This window comes from Scophthalmus maximus, chromosome 22, assembly GCF_022379125.1.
Source record: "Scophthalmus maximus strain ysfricsl-2021 chromosome 22, ASM2237912v1, whole genome shotgun sequence".
Lineage (NCBI taxonomy): Eukaryota > Metazoa > Chordata > Actinopteri > Pleuronectiformes > Scophthalmidae > Scophthalmus > Scophthalmus maximus.
The window spans coordinates 11,578,672-11,605,045 of NC_061536.1; the positions used below are offsets into that span (position 1 = coordinate 11,578,672).

The 26,374-nt window shown below is 45.0% G+C and overlaps 2 protein-coding genes across 3 annotated transcripts in view; one reads left to right on the top strand and one right to left on the bottom strand.

The window, feature by feature from the left end:
* Positions 1–6,727, top strand: part of LOC118292443 (oxysterol-binding protein-related protein 10) — a 61,149-nt gene extending 54,422 nt beyond the window's left edge. Inside the window, exons 11-15 of one of the 2 annotated variants that reach the window (XR_007030333.1) lie at positions 2,079–2,265; positions 2,497–2,679; positions 2,806–2,959; positions 3,838–4,072; positions 6,311–6,727. Coding sequence is in view for 1 of the 2 variants with exons in the window: in XM_035621383.2 (XP_035477276.2) it covers positions 2,079–2,265; positions 2,497–2,679; positions 2,806–2,959; positions 3,838–3,882 (569 nt within the window). In the remaining variant the exon portion in view is untranslated. Of the gene's footprint in view, positions 1–2,078; positions 2,266–2,496; positions 2,680–2,805; positions 2,960–3,837; positions 5,387–6,310 lie in introns of those variants that run through there. The other variant, XM_035621383.2, reaches the window with a different exon arrangement.
* Positions 6,728–8,205: 1,478 nt separating this feature from the next.
* Positions 8,206–26,374, bottom strand: part of LOC118292442 (dolichyl-diphosphooligosaccharide--protein glycosyltransferase subunit STT3B-like) — a 63,697-nt gene continuing 45,528 nt past the window's right edge. Inside the window, exons 5-16 of the mRNA XM_035621382.2 lie at positions 24,328–24,427; positions 22,831–22,929; positions 21,307–21,453; positions 18,367–18,415; positions 17,672–17,826; positions 15,615–15,826; positions 13,943–14,130; positions 13,064–13,235; positions 12,553–12,726; positions 11,773–11,886; positions 9,716–9,922; positions 8,206–9,111 (exon numbers count right to left, since the gene is read on the bottom strand). Coding sequence (XP_035477275.2) covers positions 9,037–9,111; positions 9,716–9,922; positions 11,773–11,886; positions 12,553–12,726; positions 13,064–13,235; positions 13,943–14,130; positions 15,615–15,826; positions 17,672–17,826; positions 18,367–18,415; positions 21,307–21,453; positions 22,831–22,929; positions 24,328–24,427 — 1,692 coding nt within the window. The 3' untranslated portion in view covers positions 8,206–9,036. The remainder of the gene's footprint in view (positions 9,112–9,715; positions 9,923–11,772; positions 11,887–12,552; positions 12,727–13,063; positions 13,236–13,942; positions 14,131–15,614; positions 15,827–17,671; positions 17,827–18,366; positions 18,416–21,306; positions 21,454–22,830; positions 22,930–24,327; positions 24,428–26,374) is intronic.

The window sequence follows — 26,374 nt, forward strand, 5'->3', positions numbered from 1 at the left end:
AACGTAACAAGGTCGCACAGACTCATAATTAAAACATAAAACCGTACGACACATTATGTTCAGGCTCAGTGAACGTTTCACACTCTGCTGGACTATTCTACGAATGTTGCTCCACCTGAAACCGCACACTTGTGCCCCTGATGATTGTAGAATCACTTCACGATGTCGGATTGGTTGGAAAATAATTCAAAAATGATTAATGTGATGGATGAAAAGGTCACAGGAACAAAATATACGCCTGAAACAGAACTGTACCTAAAAGACCCAGTTAGTCCACATCACAAAAACGACCTTTGAGTTGAATCACCGACTCCGACAGTCTCAACCAGAAAAAAGCAAAGATGAAATCAAGAACTCGGGCCTTAAAATACAGCTCCGCCTGTCAGACACATAAACGACTTGTTTTTTATGGCCATCGATAATCCAGCCGCTCTCTGTCGGCACCAGTTATCGACCCGGTCAAGGTGTTGCACATCTCCCGGGCTCGCGGTGCTTCTCACTTCCTGTCGGCGAGCTGTGACGCAGCAGCTCATCGTCAGGTGGCGACCTCCGGCCCAGGGAGAACTGATCGCTGGGTATTTATTTTATGATAGCTCTATATATATATATATATATATATATATATAGAGCTATCATAAAATATATTTATATATATATTTTATATATAAAAATATTTTATATATATTTATATATATATATGTATATATATTTTTATATATAAAAATATATTTATATATATTTATATATATATATATGTATATATATGTGTGTGTCTGATAAATAGAAGTAGAACAATTATTAGCTGTTAATATTTTACACTGACTGCTACTTTTACTACCATGTAAAGGGTCTAAATACTTCTTACAGACTGAACTAGTGTTTATGTATGTATGTGTGGCACATGCAGAAGTACGGTGGCCCTGAAGTGTACAAAGCAAACCCACAACGGGCGAATAAGAAAACACACAAAGACTTTCATAATTACTGATGAATTTTGTCGTTATGTTTTCTTACTTATCTTTGTTTTTTATTTCATATTTGCTCATTTGCCGATGTTTATTCCTTACTTGTCATTGCGTTTTTGCGTTTGCTGTTGTGTTTTTTAATTGGCCCTCATGTTTTCATATTCGTCGTGTATTTGCCGTAGTTTTTCAATTCGCCGTTCGTTTTTTGCCATATTTGTCATTGATTTATCTAATCTCCATTGTGTTTTGTGATTTGTCACTGTGATTTGCACTTCAGGGCCGCCGTACGGTCGACCTCTGCAGTAATGAACAGTGATCAGCCACTTCACACGAGGGGCAAACTGAAATCAATCCAGCGTCACATGAGGGCTGGAGGCCCCTTTAGTTGTGACTCGGAACAGGTTTTCTTTCACCCGGTGGAATAACGCGGCCACAGTGGTGCCACACGCAGTTCAGCCGCCGCAGGCCGAACTGCATTTAGCAGCGAAACATCAGGCCGCACAAGTCGCCTTTTGTGATCATTTGTGGGGAAGAACAGGAAACTATTCATGGACGTGTGACGAGCCGAAGCCGTCGCCAGAGAGCCGTCCTTGTTTGCGATGGTGTGAATCCACTGACGCTCGCGACGATGACCTGTGTGCATCAGGAGCCTAAAGCGTAACGGTCTTTCATAAGCAGCTATGACATGGAAACATAAAGTGCATAGATGAGGTATGAATCGGCCCATACAGTGTCGAGCACTTTGCATTATGTGTAGTAACAGAAAACAGTTATTGCTGCCTCCGGCCGGATTAATGAATAGTGTAAAAATTCCTGTTCACCCAGGACACGTGGTTGATTTTGTAAAGGCACAGTATCAAGATTCAAAATTCAAATCTTAATATTTAAGAGAACACACAAAATAAATGTGATGTTTAATTGGAATATTCGGTATCTGTGTACCTATGGTTTAAATCAGTGGCAGGTACATAGAGGAAAATAGTGTTTATTACCGCCACATATGATTATGTATTTACACAAAAGAGAAAACTGAATAATCTCCTCCAAACTGTTGCCGGATCGTATTCCAGTTTTAGTTCTCCTCGTCTCACCCTCTCGCCTTCCTCCGCTCAGGAGTCCTGTGCCTGCTGGAGCACGACGAGGAGTACGTCTTCACGCTGCCCTGCGCCTACGCCCGCTCCATCCTCACCGTGCCCTGGGTGGAGCTGGGGGGCAAAGTCTCCATCAGCTGCGCCAAGAGCGGCTACTCGGCCACCGTCACCTTCCACACCAAGCCCTTCTACGGGGGGAAGGTGCACAGGTGAGCGTTCACGGATCCTGAGCCCATCAATCAGCCAATCCCAGCTGCCATTTGGCGAGAGGCGGGGTTCACCCTGGACAGGTCGCCGGCCTATCGCAGGGCCACATACAGAGACGGACAACCGTTCACTCCCACATTCACACCTAGGGTCAATTTAGAGTCTCCAGTGTGTGTGTGTGTGTGTGTGTGTGTGAGTCAGGAGAGTTTCTTCTCACAACCGTCTCTCCGCAGGGTGACGGCAGAGGTCAAACACAACCCGACCAACGCCATCGTGTGCAAAGCGCAGGGCGAGTGGAACGGCACGCTCGAGTTCACCTACAGCAGCGGGGAGACCAAAGTGATCGACACGACCAAACTGCCCGTCACCAGGAAGAAGCTGCGGCCCGTGGGGGAACAGGGGCGGACGGAATCCAGGTGAGAGATCGGACCGACGACTCTCGGCGACGAGGCGCGCCGGGAGCCGTCCATTCACGTTCCGTGTGTGTGTGTGTGTGTGTGCGTGCGCGTGCGTGTGTCACCCGTGTGCTCGTGTGCTCGTAGGCTGCTGTGGCAACACGTCACCAAGTCGCTGAAGGAAGGAAACATCGACGAGGCCACGGAGCACAAGCACCGGCTGGAGGAGCGACAGCGAGGCGAGGAGAGGCAGAGGGCCGCCGACAACAAACCCTGGACGCCGAGATACTTCACTAAAGAGGTGCGGCGCCCCGTGATGCGAGGCCGAGGCAGCGCGGCGATTCCGTTTGTCTTCTCCCACCGGCCAGACTTACGTCTCTAAATATATCACAGACTGAAATCATCCCCCCTACTTCTCTTTCGGAGAGTAAACTGTGTCGTGAGCTGCTTTCAGACCTGAGCTCCGGGAAATGTCTGTGAAACTGGGTCTGGACATGGCATAGCGGTTAGCGCTGTCGTCTCACAGCAAGAAGGTTCCTGGTTCGAGTCCCGGATCCGACCAACCAGGGCCTTTCTGTGTGGAGTTTGCATGTTCTCCCCGTGTGCGCGTGGGTTCTCTCCGGGTTCTCCGGCTTCCTCCCACAGTCCAGAGACATGCAGAATGGGGTTAGGTTCATTGGAGACTCTAAATTGACCGTAGGAGTGAATGGTTGTCCGTCTCTGTATGTGGCCCTGTGATAGGTTGGCGACCGGTCCAGGGTGAACCCCGCCTCTCGCCCAATGTCAGCTGGGATGGCTCCAGCCCCCCCGTGAACCCTAAATGGATAAAGCGATGGAGGTAGACGATGGATGGACATTTTTGCCGGAGTGTTTGCTGTTCACAACGCAGCGGGAGATTGGTTGAGGTTGAGGAAAAATGTCCGGACAGCATCTATATTATTGAACAGTTAACGTGAGAGAGGTTCTTTCACAAAGAGTCGGAAAGTAAAAAGTTTTCCCCGAGTCGTGTTGGATTAACACTCATCCGCACGCCTCACGATGAAACCTGTTCCCTGGATTGTCCAGATTCACCAATGAATCCCCCTCGATCGATTATGAAAAATAATCGCTAGAAAATAAAACCGCTGTTGGTCCCTTTTGATTATTCATCTTTAACAGTCTAATTTTCCTTCCCCTCAGGGAGACAGTTGGATCTACAACACGCCGCTGTGGAAGTCGACCTGACGGGCCCCGTCTGGAACCCCCCCCCCCCCCACACCTCCTCTCAAACAACCGAGACCCTGCCTCCACACGCCGAGGACGGAGGTCAGGAGGTCGAACGCAGAATAAAAGGAAGCGCCGTCCTTCCGCCGACCTTCGGACCCGAGCCGTGAGACTCTGACACCACGGAGACACAATCATCCAACGAGCAAAGGTGCCAAAGGAAACTCCACTGTCATGAAACCAAGACGGGGGTTCGGAGCGCGGGACCGAACACCGTACATGTGTGTGTGTGTATATATATATATATATATATATATATATACAGTATTACTATTCAAAGTAGAGTATTTCTATTTTTCACCTTGCCAAGGCCTTTTTTGCACTGCACAGTAAAGACGTTTGCCACTGATGTTTTAATTTTACTTAACTTTTTTTCTTTTTTAAACTGATCAATATGTTTTTCTCAGACATCGTCGACGTTTGGTTTCCAAAGCTTTTAGTTTGTCATGCGGCGTTAGTACGAGTCCAAATGTAACCTGATACTGTAGCTGTATGTAAGTATGTAGGATATATATAACGAGTTTGTTTATATATATATATATATATATATATATATATATATATATACACATATATATATATAAAGAAGCACTTTTATCATAGAAATATATAAATTTACTATTTTGTATCTATGGCTTTTACCAATCAGGGTTCTTCTCTCAAGAGCTTTAGGGAAAAGAAGAAAACACCTGAGCAAAGTGTGAAGATATGTTATTACAGTGAGTACAGTGAGCTGCTGGACAGTAGAGGCTCCTGATTGTTTTGTCTGCACTACGAATGTATCCGGACACATTCTAATAGTACGTAGGCCTCGCCGCCGCACTACCGCGCGCTCGCTGTTTCACCTTTTACCACGTCGCTCCGCCGCTCGCCCACTGAGTGAGACGCCTCTGCGTAACAGACACTTTCCATTACTACCTCTCGCTCTCATTCAGTACTCCAGCCATCAGCCACGGGTATTTTTTGTGAAGAAACACCGGTTTGTTTGTGGTCAAATATTCCTCAGTTGCAGCCCTGGTCCAGAACAGATTGAATGTTTTGTTTTTTTCCTACACCAAATCAAATCATAGTTTGTTTTGTTATGGCCTTTGATTGTTAGTTGTTTTTTTTGTTTTAATCACACCAACTCCTCGCCGCTCGCCCTTTCAGTTGTTCCTTGAATTGAATTTTCCCGCTGTATTGTAGTATTTGGTATTGTTTTTATAGCCAGGTGAATTTACCAGATGCCAATATTGTAGCCTGAGCCATGACAGTACAGTACGGTACAGTACGGTACATGGCAGAACAGGATAAACCTCGTGGCCCGTTTCCCCCGACCGGCGTTCTGTCTCCTGTTGTACGACACTTCGCCTTACATGACAAACTGACGAGGACTTTTCTAGTAGACAGTGATTGTGGATGAATGAAGGACTGTCCATCAAATAAAGACCTCGTACCTTTTTAAAAAGAGGCGTCCCCTCGTTGTCAATGTACAACTGCTGTTCAGTGTCCCGCGGTCAAGTGATGGATCACACCGTCGACCCCTCGCTCTCTCCACAGGTCGACGAGGTCACATCGCCATCGCCCACTGTACGTACTTCAACGTGGATTATCTAATCCCCAACAACTGGATTGATGCCAGCATGTATTTGCAAAAAATATTTGCAAATACATGGAGGACAGGATTTAACCTCCCAGTGTCCGAGATGTCGCTTCTCAAAAGGACAGGGCACCTTTTCAACCGATGAGCCTCAGAAAATGAAACGCGCTCGATAAATGATGAATGTAAAAGCATAAGATCAGAATATAAGTCAACAAGGTCAACGAAACAACACAGGGTTAACAAGCTGAATGTGAAAAAATACAAGTACATTTACCCAAGTACTGTACTGAGGTGCTCGTACTTCACTTCAGTATTTGTTTTAATACATTTGTTAATAATTCAATACTTTTATTTCATATCCGAGTCAAGATTTTTGACGTAAATATGATCAGTTTAGAAACTGTTCAAATTCAAACTACCCAACTGTGTGTTGCTAATGCAAACGCTCTCCTGACATTAAAATGATGCTCAGATAAAGAATAACAATCCAATAATATGACAAATACGTTTTGATACTTTTACTTTAGACTTTAAAACCAGGATTCAAGCCATTTTATTTATTTATTCATTTAATCTTTTTGAACAAAAAATATTTTAGCCCCGTAGAGAAAATATTTGCTGCTTCTTCTGTCATGATGATGAATGAAATATACATTTGTGTTTTGTCCGGGTGGAAGGACAAAGCACGAGCAGATTTAATATTTTAAGGCCTTAGTGGATTTAATTTTAGAGCCGGCCTATTTTGAGGAAACTGATGTTGTTCCACCGTCATGCTGCTTGAACACGTTCACCTCCTGTTTTATTCAGGGCTTCGTCAGGCGTGTACAGTAGCGTGGGATGGAAGTGCACGTCAGATCACGTCGTGTACAATCCAACGTCCCCCCACACACCAGCACCGGGCTGCATCACGTCATCTTCTGGACAAACCGTCGCAGACTCAAGAGGAAAACGCCTCCGTTCAAAGGCTAATGCTGCCATCAAGTGGCTCCGCTTCGTCTTCACCTGAAGTAAGAAATCAAATGTAAAAAGAACTGGATCTGCACAGGAGAACTGGAAATGCACTTTGGTTTAAAATCACTCCAATCAGAAACTTTTTCGCAGAAACATCAATAACAACGACTTACACTGGGTTTTTTTTTGTTTGTTTTTCATTGAAGTGTATATTTAAAGATGGCTGAACAGAACAATGTCAAAATGTAAACTTTAGAAGAAGGTGAGCAAGAGAAGCGGGGGGGGGGGGGGGGGGGGGGGGGGGGGGGGGGGGGACTGCATCAGACAGAAGGACGCGTCGGGGACAGACGGCACTGAGCTACTAAGACACGAGCAAACTTAGTAGAGGAAAGAACTGTTCGTCCGTTCCCAACTATAGAAGGAACTAAAACAAAAAAATGAAAACTAAAAGAGGGCCAACAGGCTGTACATCACATTAAGGCTTAGTCTCGACTTCCTCCTCGTGACAGATGAGAAATCAAAGAGCAACCGAAGGAGCGACGTGGCACGGAGCTGGAGGTCTGGAGCCTGAGACGGTGACGCACAGTTTCCCAGAAGATCAGAAGCAACGAGAACAAAGTGATTTAGACAAGATGCCGGGTTTCTTCTTCTTTTTTTGTTTTTTTTTAAGTGTAAAGAAAAAATGAACAGCTGGAAACTAATAACGTGACTTTCTGCGAGATGTGACTACAGTCTCTTGATGCGCCACTTCTACTTGACAATTAAAGGAGGAAAGAAACGTGCCTGTACAGAAACTCCTTCAGAAGTCAGAGCAGTGCAGCTCCCACAGGATGAGAGGTCGCAGGTCAACTGCTGATCGGAGCCGCGTCCCGACTCAGTGCAATCACTTACTAATCATTTAGTCACTTTTAAGCAAATGTGAAGATCTACGTCTTAACACTTGAAATAACTGCTATTGCATACTTATATGTACAAGTTAAAAGTACTGATTATGATTAGTATTATCACGTTTGTTAGTTCAATTGAAAATCTTGTAAATTCCGTATCTGTTGTGGAATAATTTTAATTCAGGGAAAAGTTTGCTTATTATTTTTTTAATCATTACAAATTAAACTTCTTGAATTTAGATGGTTCATCAGGCAAGACCGGATATTCAAATACATGTCGTTGGGACTCTGGGAAACTGATTGGATAATCAATAACTTGTAAGACTTACAGTATGGAATTGGGACACAGCATCTAGTGTAACGTCACCATCAGGGTACGAACTTCACCTCTTCCCAGTTCACCTATCGCTCTAATTCACGGACATTTGGAAAAGTTCCGGCGTCCGCGGCCTTGGTCCGGTCGAGGACGTCGACCCGTCCCACAGAAAGCGTGAACGAGGCGGAGCAGCACAAAACGAACGAGGTGATGATGACGATGAGGAGGAGGAGCAGTGATGAGGCACTGGGCTTTCGCTCGCTGAAGTGGAGCGCTCGCTCCCGCCTAATATATTAGCACTACTTTTTAAACACAGTTGCTTTGCTTCCGTCTTTAAAATCCTAGCAGCAGCAGAGAAATACAATCTACGCAATTTCATGATAAAAAGGGGGAATGAGGGAACTTTGTAAAAATTCACATTCATTCTTTCGACAAAAACCTCAAGCCCCTTCTGTACAAGAATTATTGCATTCACTGTTCTAGTTGCTGTCGTACGAAAAAATTAAGACAAAAAAAAAAAACCCTCTCCAAAAACAATCACAAAGAAATCAAGAGGAAAAAAAACTGCATATTTAAAAATCACCACAATAATCCAATATATTATCATCCTTATTTTCTTTACAGAAAACATACATATTTACATATTAGGCCAATTTTTTTTTTCTTCTTCTAAAGAATTAGTTGGAAAAATAAAGGTGAGGGAGCCAGGCAGACATGAAGGAGATGGCGACGACGACGACGATAATGATGATAAAAAGGTTAGTACAGATGGGTGTGTGCCTGGACGGTAACGTTCCTCCATACCGCATACTGTCCTCTGTACACGCGTCAGGAACCGAGTCCTCGGCGTTCGCTCCTGCACTTCCTCTTCCTCCTCCTCCTCCTCAGTAATAAGTTCACACGTGCCGCGGAGCAAAGGTCGATGGGTCTTTGGTGCAAATGTTCCTCGTCTTCTCTCGTTCTCCCCTTCGCCCACAGCCACCCCCCGCCCCCCACCCCCCGTACTGATAAGCAGTTTATTCACGTACCACAAAAAAAATGAACAGACGCCAAAACCCATTAGAGCAGCCCTATAACCTCGCCACACATTCAAGTAAAACGTAAAAAAATTAACAGACAAAAAAAGAGGGGGAAGAAAACTAAAAAAAAAAAAAGCAAGACAGCGTCCTCGGGATAAAACGGGACAATAGTTCTGGAGCAAAGCCAGACACGACACTTCAACATCCTCAACACACGGGGGCGCCCTAACGAGAAGCTCTCCAGACCAAGTGCCTCACAAACGGCCCCTGTGTTCTTCTTCGTTGGTTGTTAAGAGGTTTTTCTTCGCATTTGTTTGTTTTGTGTGTTTTAGTTTTTCCTAGAAGAGTTCGTCGTCGTCATTATTTTTTTTGGAGCTTCTTGCCTTTCCGCAGGGCGAGCTTGTTCTTGATGTGCCCTCGCTTCCTCTTGGCAGTCTGCTCAGAGAGAAGGAGAAATATTCCGTGAGTACAAACACATTTGACTGATGTAACGGAAGAGAAATCACTGTGAATCAATCGGAACATCATGGTCATGATGAATGATTATTATTGATTTAAAGGGTCCAAGTACGATATTTTCTACAATACTGTTGTTAATAACAGAAATTGTAGAGTTTGGTTTCTATGGGAAATATTTATTTAAGAGTAACTTTTTGTCTTTTCCATGGAGAAAACCAGTGAAAAGTGTAATTCATCTTTCAGCCTGACCACACACACACAATCTTAACTAGGAGAAGTTAGAAATAGTTCAGAGACGTCGTGTGGAGACGTCGGGGAAACTCGAGGGACTGTCACTGATTCCATCAAGTGAAATGAAGATGCTTCGCGTGAAGACGACATGTTCAAACAGCGTCTGAAGGAACGACACTCGACGGTCTCGTCAACATCCAGTCAATTCTCCGATTTCAGCCTCTTACATGTGAATATTTTCCGGTTTCTTTGCTCCTCTGTGACAGTAAACTGAGCGCGTGGACAAAACAAAACATCCTCTTGGAGTTTTGGGAAATGCGATCGAAACGAATGGACCGACGGCCGTTACCTTCTTGGACGTGTACTTCTGCCTGGGCACGACGCTGCGCAGCTTGTGGTCCAGCGGCTCCCGGTTGTCCAGGTTCTTCACCTTGTAGATCCGGACCAGCCAGTGCTCCGAGGTGAACGCCTCCTCCAGGTGCTTGAACTTGATGTCCTTGTTGCCGATCTCGGCGTTACGCGTGCGGTCGAAGCCCGGCGGCGTCCGGAAGTCCAGCTGGGGACGACAACGGAGGAAAGGTTGTTACGTTTTACAGGTTACAAGTTAAGTTTTAAGACTTGGAATTAAATTTAAGACCTTTTTAAAGCCACATTGAATGTGAACATTAAGTACATAATTAATTAAATTACAGCAACCTGAAACTGAATCAGCAGCAGAAGGGAAGGATGGATTAACAATTAAAATTAAGTCATTCCTTTTAGACCTGCAATCAGAAATTATTTCTTAAATCGATTAAACTTTTTCTCAAGCAAGAGTCAAACTTTTGCTGCTTTTAGCAATAATATGAAAATATTTGCTGGTTTTTTTTGGTCGTATACAGTCGATTTTTCATCACAGGTGAAATATCTTTGAGTTTCAGATAAAACCAGGAAATAAAACGGCAGGCGAGAGAAAATACGACTTTTATTAATTCAATTCAAGAATTCTTAAATCCTTCTGAGGCTTTTAAGTGAGGAAACTATGAAGTTTTAAGACTTTGAGACAGACAGACAGACACCATATTAATAGTTTGATAATCTGGGACATGAATCAGAAGAAAACTTAAAAAACAGGAAACTTTTGCAGCCCGATGTGACGTTTGACAAATGTTTAAGTACTTACGCACTATTAAAAATATTGAATTAAGATTTTTTTAAGCTAAGACAAAATTAATCAACCAACCAATTCTGATGAAAAAAACCCTATAGTCAGATTCCAGTTTAGAGCTGCAACAGTTAATCAATTAGAAATCAACTACTAAATGAATCGCCAATTATTTTTGACTTACATACTTAAACATTAGCACAAGGACAAACAATTCAAACAATTATAAAAGAAAAATAAGGTTTTATAGAACTTGAATCACTCCAGTTTCCTCCTTCTCCTCCTCTGTCCTGCTCTGATCTGCCCTCGTCACCTCTGTTCTAAAAGCTGCATTCGTATTTTTACTCCAGTTTCCTGCTCTGCGCTCAGTTTCCCCTTGTTGTATCTGCAGTGTCTACTGTCCGACTTTGAGCTGCTTCACAGGACACCGACTGTGAAATATCAGGTTATTATTAGCCGCGAAACTTTAGTCTCTTGATGCATATTTATTCGTGTTTGTTGGCCCTTTATTTAAATGTTTAGAGAAGGAGATGAATCGGGGAGAAACGCATTGATTCTATTCATTATACACACACACTCTCTGCTCTGGACTGCATTATGCACTTTCACCATTATCCTTTAATCTCCATAAACTGCCTCCACGACTATCCTGGACTGTTCTTCACTTCCCTGATGTCCTCTGAGCCTTTATTTCCCCTTGTCACATCCCGTTTCTGTGAACTTAATCTACTGCCCCTACACAGACTCTCTCTTTCCTCTCAGTGGCCGTCCTCCCGTCCTCCGTCTCTCACTGTGCCTCAGTCTCTCCGTCTCTTTGGCCGTCGTCCGACCCAAGCACCTGGCAGGAGGAATCCCTCTCATGTCTCTGTGTCTGTGGCACATTTCAAAGCTTCGTCCAAATCCTTCCTATTCCTGCTCCATCCCTTTCTTTCCTCCAGCACACCACTCTCCGATCCTCCCCAAGGGCATCTCCTTAAATCCTGCTCTGCTCGCCTGTCAGCCACCTCTGCTTTCAAGATACAGTAGCAGAGAAGTTTTTACACCTTCACTGGTGGAAGCCGCTTGTTACTTTCTGATCTTTGCACAGAATCTGGAACTTCTTGTTTTTTTGTATTTTTTCAACCTATGAAGTGGATCAAAACTCCCAGAAAACTCAAAAACTCAGTGGAGAGTTTTCTCTTACACCTTCACCTGACAGAGATGGAACAAAATGATCCAACACACGCACACAGAGATGTAGAGCGAACACAGCGTCTCCTCACCTGCATTTCACCAAATCGATAGTAGGACATCTTGTACATGAGGCAGTTGAGCAGAGTCGGTGAACCAGCCTTGTCCACTCTGAACTCCCCCTGCGGGGTGAAGTAGTCGCTCTCCTGGAGACGACAGGGACGGAAAGAAGTGAGGAGCAGGAAATGACCAGACAGGGGGTAATCAGCACGAGGCACAAAGACGAGGCAGACGGGAAATGACAGTGTGGCTGATTAATCAAAACTGATTGATGAGACTCAGACTGGGCACTGAAAAATCACTAAATGTTGAACAACAGCACGTACAGCACAACTCTGCAGTCTTCAATCAGTGTGTGTAGATGTGAACTTAAAGGAACAGATACGACATTTTGGGAAATATGATTATGTGCCTTCTTATATTTTTCAATGGAAAAAATATATATCATGTTAATTCATGATCTTTAGAGGAGCTGGTGTGTGGATTCAAAAAAATCTTGTCCCCAAAGATGATAAATATAGTTTACACCCAGTATGAGTTCAATATGCCTCATCTTTGATTGTTGACGGATCAAGCAACTGGAAAAAAATTGTTTGTAAAGAAGGACGTCATGAACTTGAAAATGCAAATTTAGTTTTTTCTCTCATTGAAAAGGTTGATGACATGAATAACATATAATAAACACACCACTATTGGCTAAACAGAAAGCTACAAGTATGTGCAAACATCCGTCTGGTCATAAAGCAACGTTATAAAAGTGTCAGAGTGAAGAAGAAGACATATTGATTTCAGTGACGCGTGTCAACACTCACCCTGATGTCCTTCGGGTGCTCGCCCTCCGCTATCCTCACCATCCACAGGAACTTGTTTATGTCGTCGCCCGAGTAGCCGATCACTCCTCCGAAGATGATCAGCACGTAGTCCACGTCGAGCGACCTCATGATTTTATAGGCTGCGCTCTCATTGGACGACATTGCTTTCCCCACCTAAAAAAAAGAAAAAAAAGAGAAGTCAGTGCTGAAGAGATGAGAGACGGAAAAGAGAGGAAAAGCTAGAGAAGAATCATTCCTCTACATTTGGCAGCAAAGAGAGAGAGAGAGAGAAAAAAATCAATCAAACCTGCAGAGTCTGACAGCAATTCATCCGAAACCCCCCAACACAATGTGAAAAGTTTAAACAAACAAGATTATCTGATTTGTTGGTCGGTGGGAGAAGTTTTATCCACTGTAGCAATCAAGTAAAATAAGAAGATTGCTAATAGGCTTCTGTATCTACCTCACAGGAAGTGAGCAAGGCGAGGAACAGAAGCGGAGCGGGGCTCACCAGCGCTATGTGACTGTTGTTCCACGTGTTGTTGTCCACCAGCGTGGTCCTGTTGGCCATGCCGGCGATCTGGTAGCCGTAGTCCCACCACGACATGACGCGCACGTGCTCGTCCGTGTTCTGTCTCAGCCAGTAGTACGCCTCCCGGAAGTCGTCCAGGATGTTGCGTGTCCTAACAAGGAAGTGACAGTGTTGACAGGGGGCGTGTGCGGCTGCGCAGGGCTATTAATATTTCAGTTATGACTTTGAGAAAAGAAGGGCGACTACAGTAGAAATATAGGGAAAAAGAAGAAGAAGAACACCTCACACTGAACGATCGTGTTCTGAATTTACCTCCAGCAGCAGGAGCAAGACATGAAGCCAGACAACCAATTAATTGGAGGTACATTATGTCTGTGTTTATGTGCAAGAGGAAGAAAAGAGCAGCTGCACGGTTCAACCATTGTCTGACAACTGCCAAGGTTTCATTAATACATGTATGAGAACTTCAGTCTGAGTCGATATCTCCCCCCTCCCCCTCCCCCTAATGCTTAAAGAGAATAATTACGCCTGTAAAGAATCTCAGAGAGAATAATAGATCAGCTTTTAGTCGATGCGGCGATGGTTTCTCCGTGACCCAGAAACACCACGTTAAGAAATCATCCTAAAGCTTAGAGGTGCACTTACCAATATATTCCCACAAACCTCTTATTATGAAATATACATGTGCCCCTCCCTACGCCGCCGCTGCGCCGTTTTCATGCACACACAAGCTAATGTGCACGCGAGGTGGAGCACTCCATCCTCCTGCGTTGTGACCCATTACACAGGGCTCGGCTCCTTGCGGTTATTTAAAATCCATTAAACACATTACAGTCGCGTGTGTGTGTGTGTGTGTACCCATCGTGGTTGTACGAGGCGAGCACCACACTGGGACTGGAGTAGGCGTTGCTGGTGACCCAGGTGCAGTGGACGGCGAACATCATCAGCAGCATCAGCATCAACATGGTGACGATGGACTTGATGTTGGGACCCAGACCCTCCTCCGCCTTCTCCTGCTCCGACACGTGTTTGCGCACCTTTCCGGCCTGCGGGGGGAGACAAAGACTGTAAAAAAAACATTCCAGAAAATATGAATCGATGCGTGGTGTGAATTCATTTAAATTAATTTCTTGAATGAGCTAATTGTGTTCCGGCGTTTCCTGGAGCTCTTCTGAAGACGCATCACTGAGGATTGTGAGACGAACCCTGCGGTGTCTTGAGACCGTTTCAAAGCAGCTGCAGAGACGTGTGAAGAAAAGGGAGCAGATGTGCACAATCTGAGCGTGAGTCTTTCCCTCCAGCACCTGCAAACATTTTCTCCGTCCCAAAACTGAAACTGTGGCTGAACGTGAGCAATGACGGAGGCGAACGAGACGACACAACAACTGAACTATGTCAGAAATGTGAGAACGAGAACCGACTGATGAGACCGAACATTACTGATCTAATTAACACAGAAGTTACTGAATTACCTGCTGCTGTAACTCCGGAATATCCCAGTTTGGGATCAATTAAATACATCAACTCATCCATCACGATGAACTTGAGAAACGCAGGCCGAGTGCGTCAATCGAAAGAACCCGCTGAATTCTTCATCCCAAGAAATCGTGCATCTCCAACACGTCAACTCTTCAATGTCAAAGGTTCAGATTTTTGCATTTCTACAAGATTTCTTTGGCTTAAAAAGGAGATAAGTTTCCCACTGGAAGGCTGAGTGTTTTAATGTTGTTTACATTTATTGTTTGTTTTTTGGAAAAAAACCTATTGTGATTGTTCCTAAGGCCGGAGGGGACACTGAGTTGGTTTCTCAACTCAAAACATCTGCAGAGACTTGAGTTCAGACACACACCTTGTGTCTATCAGATCTTCTCCATCTCTATCCCAACGATGTTGTCTCGATGTTCAAAAGGTAAACATGTCAAGTTTTCCTCTTAATGTGTTTCACAGCCACACATTAAGAGGTGTTTGGGGAAGATAGCACATTAAATGATGTAATTATAACACGCTAGAATGGGGGGGGGAGGGGGTACACTGACAACAGTCGGTTGAAAATGTAACAAAGTGAGACGGCTGAAATCAAACAGCTGCAGCTGCATCACAGTTGAACGAAACAGGAGGGGAGTGAGAAGAGAAGCTGACGAATCCAAATCCCAGTCCGTGAAATACAAGTGCTAAACAACAGAAACTTGGGAAAAGAAAATCTCATTAGCTGCTTTCACACATGCACGGAAATCTGGAGAACTTTTCCTGCCAACCCCCTGGTATAATGTCCTAAAAATGTCTGAGCGAGTCCACGTGAGACCATAGACCACACACACTCGCTGCGTTCTTCAAGTGTGAACAGAAAATTGGGTGCGGACATTTGTCGGTTCATGTCTGAAAAACAGCTAATAACTTGTTTCATGAGACTTTTTGAATTTTAGGATATTTGGCTGTTAAAATCGAAACGTGACCACTATGACCCGATGAAAATGTAATTAAACTACTGAAGATGAGTGCAGTACAATGTAATCTTTTATCCCGCCTTGACCTTGTCATAGAGATTCCCAGAGTTCCTCTTGTCGTCCTCGTCGCTGCTGTCTTCGGCGGGGGGCTTCTCCCTCTTGGTGTCGTCGCCCATGTAGTGCTCGAAGACGCTGGAGAAAGCCACCGCCGACAGCATGCACACCACCGGGGTCAGCGTCAGCATCAGACGCACCATCACGCCGGCAAAGTAGACGGCGCTGATGGCGTACAGGGCCACTGGCAGGGAGGAGGACAAAGGGAAAAAAACTTAAGTAGGAAAAAGGTCAGACAGGGAGAGAGATGATGTGAATGTAGAGGAGAGTTAGGAAACAAGGCAGCTTGTGTGAGGACGAGATAAAGACGTGAAAAAGAGAAATTGAGTTGCTGCACAATCTGTGCGAAACGCTAAGTGGAGATAGAGCTGGTTCCTCTCCGTCCTTGAGAGGAGGCCCAACAGGTGCACGGCTAATCGATAGCTGTAATTGACTGATTAGGTCGGCGGGAGAAGCAGGCGGCTGAAGGACTGTGTTTCTAACGCTCGGCGGTTCTCTGCCCTTGATCCAAACTGCCTCGGTGCTGCCAACTTGTGTTGTGAAGAAGTTTGACGCGTTTGCACGATTGAAAGCTGAGTGCGCGTCGCGTCGCTGGAGACACGGGTACAGATGGGAGCGTGTCTGAAACCAGGAGGCATCCGTTTCAGATCGCTTCAACGCTCGTCAACGTTTACACACTATTAACAAATCAGGCCTGTTCATCACAGCTCAGCGTTAATAAAGCAGACAAATGACAGCGATGGCAGAAAGATTGTGTGATTAATGAACTGTCCTAGTTAAAGTGACAGGTGACGAATGACACGATGGAGTTGTGAAGCCGCTTGAGAAAAACCCGCCGCTCCTGGAATCACTGGATTCATTGTTTCCTCACACAGAGTCAGGTGGGCGACAGGTGGGCGACAGCTGGAGGCACATGAACCACGACTGAGCACAAAAAAAATGACAAAGAGAAAAATATCTGATCCTCTGGTAAAAAAGCTGAATGCACAAAGCCAGTGTTCATAAAAGACACGAGGCAGGAAGTCGCTGTGACTTTCGTGTCAAGGTGTATTCATGTAAAAAAAAAAAAAGGGAAAAGAAATTCTGTGTCGCTGAGGCTAAAAGGGCAGGAAGTTAAAAATGATGCTGTAGTGAAAACTGATGATACAACCTCAACACAACGATTTCACTTTCAGAATGTAAGTAATATTTTTGGAAGAAACTGATTGCACAGTACAATGGTCAAAAATTACGACTTGATTTACAGCAGAAAGGAGCTGCGTCACCCACTGTGTAACCAAAACAAGGAAGAGAATAGCGTTCTCCTGGTTTCTATCCCCAGTGATGGAAATGGCCGACAGTGGAACACAGAGTTTGCAGGAAGTGACACAACCAGCCTACTTATTAATATTACCGGAAGTTTAACTCAAGGTAATTTGTTCAAATTGGGATTTTTACGGTCTTTTTCTGCCTTGGACAGTAGCCAGGCTGTCGGCATTGCGTTAGCTATGATGCTAACGCTAGGAGCCAGAAAACAAAGTAGGCGCTTCAGTGAACATACTTCTTTCTTCTCCTCCATTATCTCCAAAGTGGTGATGACACCCTCCTCAGGAGCTCTGAGGAAGAGTCCTTACCGGCATCTTGCTACTGCAGCGTCTTTACGACAGTGACCAAACAACAATACCACCTGGCACCACCAGGGGGCATGAAAGTTGTCTGTTGCCTCTTTAAATGATGGATTAATTCAGCAACTGTGATGCAGTGTTCTCGCAACTGTCATCTTTCCAATTCGCGCCTCAGTTTCAACTGTGGCTGAGGCTCATGGGTAATGTAGTATTTAGCTGCAGTCATCCTCTAAGGAACGTGAGTTTCTCAACAAAATTTTGTGGCAGCACATCCAATAGTTGTTGAGTTATAAAACACTTCTGGGACCAGCGGCTGCTCGCACTTCAAAGCTTGGAGCCACAGGGAAAATTAATGGTTTTGAAGCATGTAAAAAAAAAGAAAAGAAAAACTGTCAAGCCGGGAAATTAAGATGAAATGTTCCTACCAAACACTCGTTCATCGTTGATGTTCTTGATGCAGAACCAGAGGCCGGCTGGAAAGGTGCACACCAGGATGTGGAGGTCAAAGAAGAAGGAGACCCACGTCGTCGGCTGGTGCTCCGACACCGACGCTATGATGGGGATGTGGATCTTAGCGTAGCTGGGGCGGGAGGGAGGGACAGACGGATGCATGTTGGGTTGAGCGCGTTGGGAGTGTCGAGACAAATTATACAATAGATCCTCCTGATTAACTCCAAAATTATGAGCCGCCAAAAAAGATAATTCACCTCCCCAACACGCTTATTGTAAAATATGAATACATTAAGCATTAGCGAGGAGTAATTTGATCTGCATCTTCCCTCCTCATTCGTTTCCTACACGATTTTAAATATTCTTTTCTCTCTTCAGTGTTTTGTGATTACTGCTGGGAAAGAAAACACGCAGCACATTAACAAAATTAGTATCAGTCTCCAAAGAAAAGAAAAAAGCTTCAGTCAGCAAACGGTGGAGGAATAGAGTGCGTGTGCTGAAACACCGCACATATTGCATTCGCTGAACACCAACGTGCCGCTTGGAAGTAAAGAGAATAACACAGAGGCTTTTATGTCATGTGGTAAGGTTTCGTCTTTGAAAACAAACATGCATGCGATTGAACAAGTGTTCCATCGACAGTGGGGCTGTGTGGGTCGGCGGAGCTTACCCCGTGTCCCAGAGAGAGTAGAAGCGGCCGCTCCACGGAGCAATGTATCCTAGAGGAGGAAAAAAACACAACCAGTCAAGAAGAATCAAAAACTCAACTTTTAATGCTTTTCCATTTGAGCTGTGGAGAGAACTGTTAGGTGGGTGTGCAGGAGTTCTAGATTTAAAAATACTTTAGGTTTGCTTTGTCCTTTGTTACAACAGGGCTCAATAATTTCCATATGGCAAATACAGCTTTGAATAAATTAACTACTATCTGACCTACAGGCCTTGAGACTGCCTGAGGATGTTAAAACAGATATCTACACTGCGGTCTGACTCTTCTCTGTGAGAAAATAAATGGAAAATGTACTACATAGATATAATGTGGGAAGTTTGTATCTAATTATTTAAAGCCCCTGAAAATTGGTTTCTGAGCTCCCTCAGAAAAAAAAGAAGCTTTATTAATGTTTTGAGTAAGAAAATGCATGAATCATGTTTATTAGGATATAATACAGTTTGTCTTAGTGAGTAACACTGGATGTAAAAATAACTTTTGTTCCATAAGAGGCAAAAGGAACAATACAGCTGATCTGATTTGACTGACAGGGCCGGCATATGTATATATAGTAAAAACTTGACGGATAAAATAGGTTTCCAGAACATTTCATGTGGAGCCCAGAGACGAAGCCGCGCAGAGCTGAACTGTCTGAGGTTCAGAAAGCTCAGAGGAGCCGGTGTCAGTGCTGAAAAAGGTTTTGTTCAATTGATGGTTATTCATTACTGGAATTGACTTGTTTATAAATGTAACTAAAACCGTTTAAGCTGCAAATGGAGAGAGCACGGGGCTTTTATTTTATGTGCACAAACATACAAATGTCTTATTTTTGGTTCGGCTTTGATCTGGAATACATTTCAGCTGTTGCCTTGGGCATCGTGCAGACACGCACGCAAAACAACAAACAATCAGCTCCGTATTTTGAAATTTTGCCAACACAAACGTGTGTAAATATATATATTGTGTCCTTTGTTGCATTTTAAAGAGATTGTGGAAAATGTGCTTAATCTTCATGAGGTCATATTTTTTTTTAAAATAGAGCACTAAAATCATTATTTCCAGAGCGCTGAACCAAACCAGGCAAAAAGAAGAAGAAGAAGAAGAAGGAGAAAGAAGTGGAAAAGCAGCAAATGTGAGATGAGGGAGATATTTTTTCGAGAGGCGATTTCAAGGATGACACTGATTTAGCCGATCAATACTTGGCTCCGTGTCGAAGACACCGAGGAAAGGAAACCCACCCGGCTGGGCTTCTGCTGCAGGGATTTTTTTTATGAGATGAAAATGTCTGATGGACGGACGAGACGAAAGACGTGCACAGACTTTGCCGCAAATCTGGCTCATCACCAAACATCGAGCTGCTCCCTCCCCTGCTCCGTTCAGTCGGCTGACAGATCGCAACGGTTTTTCCAGCCGTCCGGTTGAAGGCAGTATTCCCAACGGGCCGTCTGCGATCGGACAGCTTTGAAGCAGGCAGGCGACCAATCTAAAGGACGCCAATATCACTGCGGATTGTAATGTGCCCAACCATTTCTTTGCTGTGAGAGAAAGAACTGGCTGCAGCGTTCCCTTAAATCTGGACTGACATTTTTTGGGTTTAGGCAAGTAAATAATGTGCTACAGAGAAAACCAATAAGCGTCGTCAGGTAAAAACAATCACGTACTTTATTACGGCTCATTACGCGCAGCAGAAACACCACCTAAGGGGGATAAGTGAGCGTCCTTCCTACACAATAAACTTTATTAGCTTTCTTGGGAGCAGTCAGAGCGAATACGCCGATAGAGAAGGAAGAAAAGCCCGCGTGACGCTGTGGAGGGGAGTTTAAAAATAGTTTCTGTAGGGGAATTTGTGCTTGTGCTCACTAAACTCTTTGTCTCTTGATGCTTTTATAATAAAATTGAATATTCTTTAAGTTGTTCAAGATGCTGAATTTGTCGTCCTAAAGCTGAAACACTTCAGCAAAAGGCTAATAAAATAATAAACAGCAAGGAGGCAACTCTTGGACTGAAACCTCGAGGCCCGAAAACGACTCGAAAGAAAAACATAAACAAGAACAAAGATCAACCATCTGGCTGCGCGCAATCAGCGTTCGACCGGGCCGCTGAAAGACAAAACATATGCAATTTCACAGAAACTCGATACAGCACAATCCTCCAGCGTGTGTATCAGTTTATTTGTTTATCATTTGCCTTCTGAGTTTCATTTTCTGACAAACCGGAGCTGGGATTAGCAGCCCAGTGGGGAAGACCGGAGGTCAGGGCATGGGATAGTGTACAGAACTACCATGGCTACAAAACAACAACAAGAACGAAACCAAAATATGAAAATGGCTGAAAACCCAGATCTGGATCAAATGGAGTCGACTGATCGCTGAACAAACCTCAGGCAGATTCTTACAGACGAAGACATGAACATCTTCTGTTTTATCACTGGATCGAACTCTTGTAAGAAATCGGTTCTGCATTAAGAAGAAGGAAACCAAACTAGATTTAGGTTGAATAGTTTTCGTTGGCAGTGGCTTTGTTTAAATAATCCGACAGCACGTCATTGGGCCGTTTGTCTTTACAAACTTGCATCTCGTCCATTTGGTGTTTTACTGCCTGCAACTGATGGTAATTACTTACAAGCTGGGTACAAATAATGATTTTTTTTTTTGCTATTTTTATGGTTATGTCTGCAGTTAATTAAGCTTGAACAATGACACACACCAGTAAAAATGTCTGACAGTTTCCCCAGAGCCCGAGGTGATGACTTCATACGAAGCTCGTTTGCCCGACCAACAGTTTGAAAAAGCAGCAAAAACTTACATTTGTCCAAGGACAAGACACGATACACCAAATTAAAACTGTTCACCGTTTACATCCTGAACAAACGACACTGAGCACGTGCGAGCGGGACGTACACACCTGTGTATGTGAGATAGATCACAGTGAGGAAGACCACGCCGGCAGCCAGAGAGACTCCGAGGAAGAACAGCGTCTGGAACTCCTGTCTGGTGAGTCTGTCCTTCAGGTACTGCAGGAGGGCGTAGGCCTGCAGCAGTGCGAACACACCTGAGAGGATGAACAGGCCACAGTGAGAAGTGAGAGGACGAGCAAAGGTGCAAAGGGAAACTCACACGGAATATCTGAGGAGGAGAGGGGCTCATTCATCCGGCCTCCTGCGGGGAACAAAGTCAGTTTCTGTGGTTGAGAGGTGCCGGTGTCAGTTTGGCAATAGCTCCTGTGGCTGTTCATCCAGATGTGAAAGACAAATACTGCGGGACGACATATTTCAAATGCAAGATACGTATTTGTGTAAATAAGCCACTGCAGCCCCTTCGGCCACGCTTCTTTTTTCTCTCCCCCGTTCCTTCGCTCTGTCATGTTTTCTCCAGCGCGTCTCTTTTCTTTGTCTCCTGAATTCGATATGAAAAATGTAAAAGACGCCTGAATTCCCCCCTTCTCGTCACCTCCCACCCTTTAACAAACCTTGCGTGTGAAAAACGCAGGCCTTGCGTTTTTCACACGCAAGGGGCCCACACGACCGCCCAGAGTTTCTTAAAAAAGGTGGAGCTCCGGCGTGTGGCCTCCAGGAGAGCCGCCGCGGTGCTAACACGCTTGTCACTCTACGCCCGCCTGCCTCGGGGGCTGAAATCTCAACGGTACCGACAGGTCCGTGCCTCTGTCACTGTCTTCCCGTCTCCCACTGCGCACCAGCCAGATGTTCTGAGCAGCTGCTGTACCCTGGCGACATGCGATCACACTTGCTCTTTGAGAGAGCGAGGCAAGAGATGATTTCTGGTGGTACGCTGTTTGTGCAGGAGACACAGAGGAGAAACGGGGGGCACTTCAACGTACACCTGGTGCAGCGTAAAAGTAAATTCTGCTCAACTTCCCGAGGATGTCAGCGCCCGTCCTCTCTGGATGTACGTTATCGCACGAGTCGTCCACGCGCCCGTGCTGTCAGGCGGCAGATGGGCGTTCTCCTGGGAGGGGAAACTGAACAAGCTTTTAATTAACTACCCCGCATGCCAAAAAATGAGAAGTACTTTAGTGCTGAACCCATATGGGTTGGCGTGCGAAGCTGCTAACTTAGTTATATTTGGTAAATGTATTCTGGGAAGATCCTTCTGTGTTCTTCTCCAGACAAAACACGACAGAGATTCAATTCCCGCTGCAGCCTAATCTTAAGTGAGCATCCAGCTTGTAAGGTGCTTTGGATAACAAGCAAGTGGCTTATGTCAAGTCACACCTTTAATACGTGAACTGTTGCCGTCGGCCCCAACCTGCTCCCCCCTGTGGTTTGTGGCAGAAATGTGTTGGCAGGGTCACAGCAGGTCGGTTTTGCCGTAAAACCCCAAATAATGGGCTGATAGGCACTAAAACGGCCGACAGAGTCGAATGAGATTTCTCTGTGGGTTTGTCAGAAGTAGAGAGGGCGGGACTTACCAGCAGCCGCCATGTGCTCACTGGTCCTGATTGGTTGGAAGCCGACAAACGGGATCTGCATCGACAACACGAGCCCCACGATGTAGAATGTGCTGTATGCTGTGAAGAGAGGAGAGACAAACCAGATCAGACAAAACACACTACAGTCTGGGTTCCACTGAGGGGGAAATCAGCCTCAGCGGTGGTATTTAAAGTCTACCGATTTTCACTGTCGCACCTCAGAGAGGAGAGTAGATACAAAAATAGCTAATTCAGTGTCATTTAATGAGAAAGTGGGAGCTGGCTCAGCGGAAAGACCTGAGTGACACGACGCTGCTGACGAGAGCTGTGCGTCTCCCACCTTTGCAGCTTGGAGGAAGCGTTTCGCAGACGCACCAGCTAAATTAAGATTTCATACTCTTCCTGAAGAGTGCGCCTCGTTTTTTGAAGTAGTTGTGACCGCCCTCAGCGATCCCGTTCTCACACATCTGCTATTGACTCAACACAGCGAGAGAGAGAGATGAATTGGGAGGGGAACATAGACTCCGAGACATTCCGTTGAAGCAGGACTTTTTCTTTCTTTTGCACATTTCAGTGTTGTGGGTGAGAGACACCTGGCTCTGAGAAGAAGAGCTGCAGGATGAGGCAAGGAGCGGAAGGTGAGGTGTTCTGGAAGCGCTCAAAGCCCCAACGTCTCATCCCTCAACAGAATAGGTTCTAGAGATATATTTCTCCAGCTCTAGTTTGCTACGACGAGGTGCAAGGGGTTGCAGGATGATGCTCAGTCTGCAGGTGTCCTTTAGGAACGGTGTTTGCAGATGGAAATGTTCCACAGATCGTGCAGAGGTAGCTTACTGTGAAGGGGCCGCACTTCATTTTTTCAAAGCTCTCAAAAGACTCCGCTTCGCAAGTTGCACGGAGTACAACATATAATCATATGTAAATGATGCTTGACACGGTATCATTTATCTTGACCACAACAGTGGTGCCGGCTGGGAGCTGGTGACTAAGCCCTGTGCGGATGGTGGAGGGGTCTGGTCTGGAGGAGGATTGTGCTCGAGTTCCCTGAGCAGACGGATAAGGTGCCGGTGTGGCCACGTGCTCCGGGAAACCAGGATGTTCCTGCGGAATAACAAACCCCTCCACTTCACGAGTGTGTGTGTGCGGTGGTTGGAGAAAAAAAATAAAGAAAACATACGAGAATCAGGTAGCAGGTGGCTGCATTTACTGTGAAGTGCTGTGTGGGTGTCTGCGCCGTCGATGATGGAATGCTTATGGAAGTGAGCGATGAGTGCAGGCTTGACTGGGCGTTTGAGCTCGATTCGGGGTCAAATACACGGGGAACGATGTCGGGAGAGACGCACGGGGAAGGAGGAGCGCTTTCGTCCGTTATTGCAATGCTTTTCTATCCTGATGGGAGAGGATCTGAAAACGATTTTCCATTTCGGCTGCTGTATGTGGGAGAGTCTTAAACATCAAGTCAAACACTAAAGGTTTAATTGCTCGTGTGCATCTTACCGATGTAGACTCTCCGGCTGTAGCGTTGCATCAGCAGCAGTGCAAACACGTGCAGAGGTATCAGGTTGATAATGAACACGTAGCCTCCCCACGCCGACACCTAGAACACACACACAAACACACAAGACACGTCAGTGGATTCAGTCCTCCACTCCTGCAGAGTCGACTCCTACAATCGATGTTTAACCTCTGGCAACACTGGACATGTTTAATGCAATCAAGCCTTAGGGCTTTTCTCACTTCACAGAACTCAGGCATGCGAATAACTACCATCTTCATTGCCGATGGGCCCACTGATTACTTTCCCAATGAATCAATAGTTTTCGACTTAGAAACTGAAGTAACGGAAAATACATTTTCCGGACGGGCTGTTTGTTAGAATGCAAATGTGGCTCGGAGCATTTTCCAGAAACTTTTCCTGCCTAATCAAATTTCTGAAAAAAATCCCGAATGAGCCAATGTGAGAACAAGCAGGAAAATCTCCAGAAGATTCAAGGCATGCGAGTGGGCGCTGTACCATGGCTCTTGTAAACATATCTGACCCAGACAATCTCTTGCTCCGTTCTTCATACGTGAACAGCAAACTAAATTATCTGCAGGTTATGTCTGAAAACACGGCAATCTTAATCATGTTAGATGTAAAATCTGAGATGCACCAGAAACTTAACCAACTTAAATTACACATCAGCTGCTTTTTAGGTCCACAAATTACCACGGCGATGAATGCGGTTTACAATTGCCCGTACTTTACTGATGCAAAGGGGCAAATGGAATCAATGAGAGACTGAAAGTCAAAAGAGCATGGAGAATGAATTCAGAGAGCAAGACGAGGAGAGGTGGAAGTGCTGAGAAGTACTTGAAATTGAAAAAGGCGGATAGACAGCGGAGGAGAAATTTATTAAACGGCGATGACAAGAGGCTGAATAAACACAAACCGTTTAATCCTTTATCAACGACAGCTCGTCACAAAGGGCCCCAGTGCACCAGCTAAGTACAACGAAAAGGGCGTTCGCTACACTTACAGTCACAGGACAAAACAAGGGCATCGTGATTCATTGATCGAAACATTAATGAAAGAAAAACTCCTGGATAAGTTATTTGCTAAAATGTTGTAGGTACAGTTATGTTTTTGGCAGAAGTTTGCGTCTGTTCTCCCAGACAAACCAACAAAAAGGCCACTGCACCAGTTTTTAAAGTAAAACCTTTTCTTTTCTTTTTAAAACCTTTTTTTAAAATATCGACTCCCTGAGCTTCATTATTGACTCAGAGTCAAAGTTACGCAACATTATTTTAGAGGCTTATTTCTCCCCTTTGGATACTTAGCTGGGCACCAGTGATCGAGGCTCGGAGCCAGGTCAGCGGGATGAAAAATATTGACTGGAAATATTCCCACAGTCGCTATTTGCAAATGTTCAGGGAAGCAAAAAAAAAACTAGGATTACAACCAAATGGCATTTGGATTTTGGCTTGAATGGTTTTCTTTTTAAAAGACGTCAAGAGACTAGTAAATACTGTAACTTCAATATATCGTCTGTTATTTATCCAGCTCCACAATGCGGCGTCATTGCAGATTTACCTCCGCAATCTCCGTAATAAATGGTGAAGCCAGCAGAGCGCACAATCGACTGGAGGAAATAAGATTGGGAGAAAAGTGGCCATCTGGTCACCGCAGAGCACCATGCAAAGATGAATGCCCATGACCAAAAACAAAATGTGTGTGTGTGTGTGTGTGTGTGTGTGTGTGTGTGAGAGAGAGAGCACGAACTTGCTCCATTTGAAATTATGGTATTAACAGCCAAAGATCCGCCGGAGCCACTGGCTAACGGCCGAGGGCAGGAATCTGAGAGTAGCGGGAGCAAAGTCTTTGCCGTTATCGCTCGCTGCATTTCATAGCGGGCTTATCTGATGACCACGGGGCCACGTCTCAACAGTATATGGGGGGACCCAGCATGCCACGGGGAGAAGAGGCTTACTGTGTGTGCGTGTTTGTGTAAGTTTGTGCGTGTGTGTACACGTTTCGACATTAAAAACATCCTCTCTCCAACAG